At 41.0% G+C, this 10,488-nt stretch overlaps 1 protein-coding gene and 2 non-coding genes across 3 annotated transcripts; 1 reads left to right on the top strand and 2 right to left on the bottom strand.

The window, feature by feature from the left end:
- Positions 1-616: 616 nt before the first annotated feature.
- Positions 617-689, bottom strand: trnar-acg. Its single transcript has one exon. It is a non-coding gene; the product is annotated as a tRNA-Arg (tRNA).
- A 278-nt stretch (positions 690-967) lies between these two features.
- On the top strand, positions 968-1,039 carry trnae-cuc. The gene has a single exon. It is a non-coding gene; the product is annotated as a tRNA-Glu (tRNA).
- A 2,022-nt stretch (positions 1,040-3,061) lies between these two features.
- On the bottom strand, positions 3,062-9,910 carry LOC125269464. Its single transcript, XM_048192371.1, has 10 exons — positions 9,293-9,910; positions 9,025-9,105; positions 8,782-8,892; positions 8,593-8,670; positions 7,027-7,502; positions 6,589-6,916; positions 5,658-6,459; positions 5,319-5,528; positions 4,309-5,019; positions 3,062-4,206 (listed from the first exon to the last, which is right to left on the bottom strand). The coding sequence occupies exons 1-10, from the start codon at positions 9,521-9,523 to the stop codon at positions 3,062-3,064; spliced, it is 4,173 nt and encodes a 1,390-aa protein (XP_048048328.1). The 5' UTR covers positions 9,524-9,910.
- Between the last annotated feature and the right edge of the window lie 578 nt (positions 9,911-10,488).

Raw genomic sequence — 10,488 nt, 5'->3', positions numbered from 1 at the left:
TCATTTTTCACAACTCTAGACACAAAACTCACAACCAATGATCAAAATGCACATTTTTCAAAACTATATTTTATATTTTATCATAATGCTTCATCAGGGCAGGCATATGTCGTGTCATTTTTCACAACCTTTGGCTTGTGGTCTGCGACCGCTGTTCTTACTTTGAGTTTTTTTGTCTCGTTTCTAGTCAAAATATCTTAAATATCTTAAAGGACAAGAAAGAAAACTTACTTAATTTTGACTTATTTTTCCGAAGGGATTGTCTACTGAATTAAATTGCATGAGACTCGCTGGAGGGAGCTGTCTTTTCTTTTCTATTCCATTTCATTTCATTTGTCTCACCCAGGGGGTTCCACCCATTCCTGTGATCGCACAATAGACACTATCAACTGGTCATTTACAGCAAGGTCCTGGTGAATGTACTTATGCATTGCATTTGAAAACAGGCATGGCATTGTATGGCAGCCGTTATCTCACTGGCAAAACAGCCCATTGTTGGACTGTCAATTTATCATAATAATAAACCGATCGAATAATAATAGCAATGAAAGCTAAGGGCCAATAAAGCTAAATAATAAAACTGCCATGGGCTGACAAAGAAGCAAAAGAGGCAGCCCGAGCCAGCCAGGAGTCGAACCTAGAATCTTCTGATCCGTAGTCAGACGCGTTATCCATTGCGCCACTGGCCCACCGGCCAGGCGTCCTTGTGTGCCCGATTGGAGACCACGGGCTGGGCTCTCCTTGTTATGTTTTGCAAGCTGATTTGTTTTTATGGAAGGTTGTGGTGTTGTTTGGATATTCTTGCAGAGCATGGGACAGTTTCACAGTGGACGAAGTGCGATTCAGGGTCAGATACTCTCTCCTCTCCAGGAGGAAATTACAAGCCTCGGTGGTCTTGCTTGAGCAGTTGCAGCGAAATCAGGCAGGGGCCCACAACCAGGCTTGAGGGTGCTGGGCGCACAGCCCTTCCCTGGTGGTCTAGTGGTTAGGATTCGGCGCTCTCACCGCCGCGGCCCGGGTTCGATTCCCGGTCAGGGAATGCCCTTTTAGCTTCCAGCGGCGGTCGCGACTTCAGCGCGCCGCGCTTCCAAAATGGTGCGCGATGCCAAGAAAGTCTTTGCGCGTGAAAAAGACCTCCTTCGAGCCGGAGTCGAACCAGCGACCTAAGGATTGCCAACATCCCACCTACAGTCCTCCTCTCTACCAGCTGAGCTAAAGCTGGAGAAGAATTGTCTGTATAAGAAGGGGAAGAAGGGGGAGAAAGGGGGGAAGGGGGAGAAGGGGGGAGAAGGGGGGAGAAAAGGGGAAGAAAAATGTGAGAAATTCAGGAAGTCATAGGTTCGAATCCACACGTCACATAAAGTAATTTGATTTTATCGATTGTTTAGTTTCTAAGTTTGATGTTGTGAGTAATGTGTGTATTTGATTTTATCTATTGTTTAGTTTCTAAGTTTTATTTTCATTGTTGTAGTAAGCAATTTGAATTCATTATAAAATGTTATCCATAATACTAAGATAGTCATTTGTCTAAATGCATATATTAAGGTAAGCATTTCCTATGGCAGCAGGGGGAAAATAACTACCTTATTACTGCATTCACACTTTATTGTAATATACTATTTCATTCAGCATGCAAAGGAGCAGCTACCTGACAATGAATGCAACTATACACTATTTGTTTTATTGCATGAAATTACATTCAAATACAACACACCAGTCTTCTTAGAGAAATAGATTTATTAACTATATACATATTTAGAAAAATTTGGGAAAAGTACTGAATTCAGTATATGGAACAACAAAAGAACAAAGTAATATAAAAATACATGTTTTATGTACATAGGCTACATAAAATATAAGTATATAAAAAGATTATCTATATATACTATATACATAAATAAATATAAATATGCACTACCAGTTAAACATTTTTGAACGGTAAGATTTTCTAATATTTTTAAAAGAAGCCTCTTCTGCTTCATTTATTTGATCTAAAATACAGCAAAAACAGTAATATTGTGAAATATTTTGACAATTTAAAATAACTGTTTTCTATTTGAATATATTTTTAAAATGCAATTTATGTCTGTGATCAAAGCTGAATTTTCAGCATCATTACTCCAGTCTTCAGTGTCACATGATCCTTCAGAAATCATTCTAATATGATGATTTGCTGCTCAAGAAACATTTATGATTATTATCAATGTTGAAAACAGTTATGTACAAATTTTTACAGGATTCTTTGATGAATAGAAAGTTAAAAAGAACAGCATTTATCTGAAATAGAAAGCTGTTGTAACTTTATCACTACCGTTCAAAAGTTTGGGGTCAGTAAGAATTTTTTTGGAAAGAAATGAAAGAAATTAATACTTTTTTTCAGCAAAGATGCATTAAATTGTTTAAAAGTATAGACATTTATAATGTTACAAAAGATTCTATTTCAGATAAATGCTGTTCTTTTTAACTTTCTATTTATAAAAAATAGAAAGTTAAGTTTTTCAACATTGATAATAGTAATTTATCAAATGGCATATTAGAATGATTTCTGAAGGATCATGTGACACTGAAGACTGAAATAATGATGATGAAAATTTAGCTTTGCCAACATAGAAATAAATAGAAAACAGTTATTTTAAACTGTAAAAAATATTTCACAATATTACTGTTTTTGCTGGTGAGCAGGTGAGCTTTTAAAAACATTTAAAAATCTTACAATTCAAAAACATTTGACTGGTAGTGTATATATATATATATATATATATATATATATATATATATATATATATATATATATATATATATAATAGTTTATTGTTGCTTAATATTTATTATATATTCCCATATGTATTAAAGTGTATGTATACATATCCTTATACATACTCACATATACACAATATGGTATTTTAATATTGTTTCCTCTACACATAAACCTTTCTATAATAAAAATACAGGAAAAAAATCACAGTATAATACTTTAACCATTAAATATGGTTGGAAGTTAAAGAAAAGAACAGAGCCAACCAAGAGAGCTAAATGATTGTACCACACAGAAACAAGTGTGTTACTTTCTCATATTCAATAACCACTGCTCCTTTGTAATTGTTTCTTTATTTGGGCAAAATATTTTGCCTTTGTACTGGCTATGACCAGTTTCTTGTGTACGAAATTGGCCACACTTTCTGCAAGTATTTGCTTTTACAGTACGATTGTATGACCGTTTGGTTGGGGTGGCTGTGTCATTTGCAGGTGGGTTAGAGGAAATGGCTCCAGGGTTAATGCTGGAAAATGGGGCTGGGCAGGGCAACAGTAAGATCTGAGACACAGCAGGGGCAGTGGATGTGTCAGGAGCCAATGGGTGTAGTGCTGTCGGCCTGGGATAAATTGTCCTTAGCTGGCTGAACGTGACTGAACGCTGAGGGTGTAAGGCTGATGGCTCAAATGAAGTTGCTGTGGCAGATGTACAGGCAGCTGCGGGCTGGATCTTTCTAATCTTTGTTTTTGCCTGTCCAGCTGTGTCTGGTGGCATCTGGTAGTTATGCAACTGGTGGCTATATTGTGGTGGCACAACAGGCTGTACTACTCGTGCTGGAGGCAGAGCATCCAATGCCACTGGACGTGCCTCTGGAAGCTCCAGCCCTTGCAACAGCACTGAGACCTCCTGACCTTTTAAGCGTTCATTGTGCCATGTTGTAAGGGTCCTCTGGTTTACCTCAACTAACTGAAGCGTTGTTTCACTCATCACCGTCCCATTGCTCAGGATTAACTGCCGAATTCTTCTGTAATCACGAAGAATGAGTTCCCATCTGGACAAAGATTCTTTCCGCTGTTTTTTGGGGCTTCGGTGGATGTTACATAACCTTATGAAAATCATTTCAACAAGGCGACAGCAATTAGGCCACTGTGCTGGAGAACCGCTAGAACCCAAAACACATCTCTTTGTGCTTTCGACACCAGGAGTGAAGACAGCTTTCTTTTTAGGGGACCTGAAACGTCCTGTAAGTAGCCTGTCTTGATGACGAGCAGCATACATCACCCTGTCTTTATCAAATTGGTCCAGGTTCTGCCACAGACCCACAATGGTCGCAACTTGTTGGCTGGTAAGTGTGAGGCTCGTCTGTGTGCGCAGCTCCACTAGACACTCCGCCAACTCATCCACCCGGTCCATTCCAGGAATGCAGTGCTCGTCAACAGCCTGGAAATATATAACTGTTGGTTAGGTAATTACGTGCTGTTAAGTAAGTTGTGGATTTGCTGCTTAAGGGCGAATGACTAAATAAATGACAATTGGTCTAGAAAAGGAAATTTTACCATTGCTGAGGGCAGTGGTGTAGCTGATGGAGTCTGGACACTGGGCAGCGGGCAGCGATGCAGCGGGTGGAACCTGAATGCTGGGCAGTAGTGCAGCTGAAAGAGTCTGGACACTGGGTACTGGCGGAGCCGGGACACAGGGCAGCGGTGCAGCGGGTGGAACCTGGGCGCCTGCAGTCAGAGGTGCAGCTGGCGGAGCCGGGACACAGGGCAGCGGTGCAGCGGGTGGAACCTGGGCGCGGCAGAGGTGCAGTGAAGCTGGCGGAGCCGGGACACAGGGCAGCGGTGCAGCGGGTGGAACCTGGGCGCCGGTCAGAGGTGCAGCTGGCGGAGCCGGGACACAGGGCAGCGGTGCAGCGGGTGCAACCTGGGCGCCGGTCAGAGGTGCAGCTGGCGGAGCCGGGACACAGGGCAGCGGTGCAGCGGGTGGAACCTGGGCGCCGGTCAGAGGTGCAGCTGAAGGAGCTGGGACACAGTGCAGTGGTGCAGCTGGTAAAACTGGTGGACCTGAAAGGACTAAGTCATCTGATGCCACAAGATGTGCCACTGTGGCTTCCTCTCCCAACAAATCAATAAAACCCTCATCCTCTTCCACTTGCTCCTCCACATCTATCTCCTCCAGCAACTGAGAAGTCCTATCAGACGTAGGGCACATGTCCTCCAGGGGCTGACTATTCTGCCTCAACAAGTATTGCACTCCAATGAGCTCCCCTGAGGAAATATTTGTAACAAGAAATGTTTTTAAAGGAAATTAATAAGAAAGGTTTATTCTGAAATGCAGTAAATATTTTTTGTTGTCAGCTTCTGCATAAACAAAAATATGTAATTCAGAGGGCATCATAAAAAGACAGGATTTCTCTATATTCTATTATGTATTTTAATTTCTGCCCTGACACCTAGAGCAAAGAATCCAACGTAAAAAAATTCTGGTACTATAATTTTTCAGAAGCACTTGTAATTGTAACAAAAACATACTACATTGTGAACTGCATTTATCAAAATATCTTTACCTGTGTATACTGCAGGTGGAGTGAAGCTAGGAACCAATTTACTGCCATACAACTTATTGTAGTTCTCATTGACAGAGTAAACTAGCTCCCCTGTGTAAGTACGCAGGGTTGAACCTCCACCTGCAACAGCAGCTGCAGCCCGGTCCTGATTCCAGCGTAACAAACCTTCCAAGAGGTAAATCTGGAAGTTCAGGCTGTTTGCGCTGTTCCCTGGAAAAGAAATAGAAAGCCAAACATTGTTTTGAGAAACTGCAAAAGAGAAAACATTATTTGTTAACTGCAAATATCTAAATAAACAGGAATTAGTGGCAAGATGTGGTATATTCTGTCGTGACAAACCTGGAATAAATCTGTTTAGGTGGCAGTGAAATGATTCCAATGATGTGGAGCCTCTGGCACACCGATATGTTTTTAGAACCATCCCGCCCTTAATTATGGTTCCAGTTTCTGTGTAGAGCAGCACATCTGGAGGGTCCTGAATACAGGTGACGTGCCGCCTCTGGACATGCCAGATGTGCTGCATCCTCACACTGTCAAGGAGAGGAACACCAAGGGCGTCATTCCCCTTGCCACCCATGAGCTCTCTGATAAGCATATCAAGGAGGCGGACAGTGGTTTCCTCTCCTCGTGTTCTCCTCCTGCAGTGTTGGGCCAGCTCATCTTTGCTTATATGACGGTCAAGCTCTGCCTCCGTCATTGCAGGCCAGCCCTGTTGAGTGAGTTGCTCCCTCTTGGCCCTTCTCAGCAGAGTGAGATCCCCTGCATCCCACTCAAAAATACAGGACAACAACCTAGCCATAAAAGTAGGGTACAACTGGTGGGCATCTGTGGTGCATCCTACTGCCAGACGGCGCATAAAATGCCAAATGTCTAGGCGGACGATGACATCAGGCCAGCCGCTGAACCGCCTCTTCAGTTTAGTCTCTCCCACTTCCCTGCAACAGTCACAGTCCACATACAAGATAGTGGGGGGATCAACACCAGCTCTCTGGTATCTCTCCATGAGCCCTGCAGCCATGAGGTCTAACCCAGCCCCTTCATTTGCAGTCAGGACACTCATCAGCACCTGACCTATCTCGTTGCCTACTGAGGTAAGCCACTGTGCTGTGCCTTTCGCAGGCCCACTCAACTTCTTGGTGATCTGAAAGAAACAATAAACATAGCAAATAATACAACATAGATTCAAATCAGTAACATTGACAAATAAAGCTCTTTTGGTCTAATAATACATTATAGATAAGGGTACAGTCATTAAAGCAGTTCCTCTGACCTTCTTAGTTGAATCCATTTTTAAAATTGATCCGTACGTGGATGTAATGCTGGCCTTAATGTGATCAAGCCTGTTGAGGATGTCCTGACTGTATACAGTGAGGAGCCATTTGTAGCTGGGTACTGGAGCAAGTGGTGGTGGTTCCTGGAAGTGCGGTGGATGCAGGCCAGGATTATCCAAAAAGGCCACACACTCTGATGTGTACCGAGCCACACGTTTTAACCACTCCTCACTGTGGTTCTCTCTCAGCTGGCTGATAATCCTCACTGGGCCATTCCCCATGCCCCTCTCACGCAACAAGCGAAGAACTCGAATGTCACAGGCATACCTTGGAAAAAAGTATTCATTCAATTATCTTATTATCAGGTATCTAATTATTGTAGGAAATATTTATCAAAAAAGGTAGCATATGAGTGAACATGACTGCAAAATAATTACTTGCGTGTGAGAATGACCCTGAATTCAGATCGATGAGCCAGGTCCAACTGCTGCAGCACAGCATGACTCCAGGACAGGTAGCTGGTTCTACACCTTGTACAGATCAGGGTCTCTGTCACCAGGTTGTAGTATCTGTCAATATCTAACACCTGTCGTACCCTCCTGTGCAGACCACCACCACACAGCTGATGCCTGGCACAGGCAGGGTTAGTACACTGGAGCCGCACCTTCCATAGCCTATATGGCATCCAGAGCAAGAGCCGCTGTGAAAAAAATCTATCAGGGGTTGGAGCTTGGTGGTACAACAGGGCTGGTGGTGGGGGGTGATACCACAACTGTAAGTTTTCACGCAGCTCCAGCTTTCCCTTTGCACCAACCCTAAAAAGTGCTTCTGACACCCACTTCTGGTCCTGCTGTGGCATTGTCTGTGGCCACAGTAGTGGGAGATCCGAAGGGTCTTCTGGCTGAGTTGAGACCTGCTGATTTTATCAAAAACACTGGTTTAAGTAAAAGCTAAGACAGCATTAAATGACAAAGGCATGTTTATATGTATTTTGAATGAATCTTACTGGGCTGCTCACATGCAAACTCAGAAATTATGGTGTTGCTGTTTCTTTATGTGTTGTGTATGGAGGAAGGAAGAAGGAAGAGGAGGACTTTGAATGACATCTTACTGGGCTGCTCAAATGATATTATGAACTATTAAGGGAATTGTGAATTTTTTTTAAATAGCAAATTCTTTCTCTTTATAAAGAAATAGAAACACATTACAAAATCTGTGAATTGTGTAATGATTAATTGTGATGTTAAACAGTGTTGCTGTTGGGCGGAGCTCTTTGATGCGCCCTCCCCTAACACTATATAACTTGTGATCTCTGAGCTCAATCTCGAGGATTGGAAGGAGCTAGAATGCCTTCGGAAGCATATTACAGGTTATAATATACAATAGGTCTTCTTATTTAAATTTCCTAAAACGATGATAAGAAGGATTCTGGATCCTTCTACACCAGATAATTTTACAAACTTTCATCAGCAGCTGGGATCACAGATAATCCGGTTTTTTGAATGTGACTGAACAGACCTCGGCCCCCCCTCCGCCTCGGCCTTCTTACCGGACGATAACCGATGATATATGAGGTCAGACGAGTCTCTCCCGTCCCGGCCTTCATCCTCCCGTCTCGCGGCAGTCATTTGTCGACTCGACAACAGTCCGGCAGGGCAATGATGAAGCGTGTGTGTTTATGTTATAATTAGTAGGTGCAGTAACTCTACTAAAATGTGCAACCCTCTAATGCTTTTGTTTATATCTAATGTTTGACTCATTCAAGTAAGTTGAGATTGTGGAGTGGGTGTGGTCAGCGCCGACAGCAGACACGCCCCAGCGTTTGAACGAGCGCTGCCTATTATGATAACTTATTTCAATCAGATTTTTTTAATATTAATTTGGCTGGGGGAATTTTTCTGTTGTGACAAGCTCAAAACACAACTTTTTTTACAGGGACTTTAATGAAATAAAATGATGTAGTGATGATGTCATGATAAAGTCATGATGTCTTTCATATTAACCTGAAAGGTTTTCCTCTGGGTGCTCAAATTGGGTTTTGCTGCTGCCACATGTGAGCCTCCAAACCTTGACTTTTCAAACTGAAAAGGTTTGTCATAGTCAGTGATAACAAAACCCTAACACTATAGGAAAAGGTTGAGATGTCTGCAGTAATGTCTGCAGTAATGCCTGCAATAGTAAGGTCTGCTTACCATTGACAATGTCAGTTTGGCTGTCTTTGCAGGACGTGACACATCACTGATGGAGGGTGTGCTTTGGGCAGGGGTGCTCTGTGTTGCATCCACTGTGGCTGGTGGATGAACCTGTAATACATGCACAAACATATACCAGACATAATATTATACAGTCTTCCTAATTTGAGTTTAGATATAAAGACACATTGATATTGCAAGCACATCTATTTATGCAATTTGAACTAGGCTAATTGAAGTTACCTTGTGAAATCCGCAAATACACTTCTGAGCTTCCTTCAGAAGGGTGGTCTGCCCCCTCATTTGCAGAGGGCACTTTTCTATCTGTGAACATAAAGTATAGCTATGACACTGTTGTCCATGTTATCTTAAAACAGCCATAAGTCATCATAATTATATCAATATTACATTGTATTTACATTGTAAATAATAACTTACCCATAAACAAAAATAAAAATAGCACAATGTATTATCATACGAGTTCGCCCATGAATCTAACTGCATAATTTACCTTCTGATACAACTCATGCCATCTTTTTTGTCGGGGGGAAGGTCTATTCCCCTCCCTAGATGGCCAAACTCCTGTTCGGGCAAAACTCTGCAGACGCGCAAGCCAGTCAGCATCGCTCATGCCTTTGTGTGACTTAGCTGAAGCCATGTTGTTGCCTGAAACAACAGAATATGTTACACTAACTGCCTTTGTAGCCCGACAACACGGCATTAACCCTCCTTTTGTGTTCATTTCATGTTAGTTAGTTTAGTGTTCCTGGTCCAAAATGACTACCACATTATAGCAGATTATGAATCCACAATAATAGATATATATTCACCTAATGTTGTGATAGATCTTTTTATGAACTTAAGTTTTTATGAAAATTACAAGTTTTGAACTTCTGTTTGCTATTTATGGCCTGTATCCCTCATTGACCTGGGCTCATACAACTTGTTTTTGAGTAAAAAAAGCATAATGTATAAACATATTGTACTCATCCATTCACTTCTAATGATTGGTCATTTTTGACCGGGAATACCACAGTTATGTGGTATTAAACAAGTTAAACAAAACACCCAAAATTTAATCAACATTATCCAAATTTATTTTTTGTGTTCAGACCCAGGTGAAAAAATACTACAGTACTATAGTGTTTTTGAACCATAGGCTACTATAGTATATTGTATATATTATAGTATTTACAACACTTTGTTAATGAATGCTACAACATACTGTAGTATTAACTATAGTGAACTGATAAACTGTTATAAATACTGTAATATGCATTAGTTTTTACTACAGTAAACTATATTGTAGTATAATATACCCTATAATTGTAGAAAACCTAGTACTAGTAATTGGTTTACATTACTATAGTTGTTATATTACCACAGCAACTATAGAATTACCACAATAAATTAATTCAAGTACTTTACTATAGTATGGTTCAAAAACACTATAGTATTTACTATAAATTACTATAGTATTTTTTTCACCTGGGGATGCCTACTACATTTTCAGAGAGAATAATAAGAGGGTTAACATTAACAGTTACATTTTATGCCAGTTTAATTTAATGGTAATGTTACAGTAGTCTATTCCCAGTAAACAAAAGAACACATACTATAAGATTTACGTCACTATCATGTCTATCATACTATCATACTATACTATCATGTGTAATTACAAGTAAGTTAGGTAAAAAAAATAAGGTT

This window comes from Megalobrama amblycephala, linkage group LG6, assembly GCF_018812025.1.
Source record: "Megalobrama amblycephala isolate DHTTF-2021 linkage group LG6, ASM1881202v1, whole genome shotgun sequence".
In the NCBI taxonomy this organism is placed as follows: Eukaryota; Metazoa; Chordata; class Actinopteri; order Cypriniformes; family Xenocyprididae; genus Megalobrama; species Megalobrama amblycephala.
This window is presented reverse-complemented; position numbering and strand designations above follow the sequence as displayed.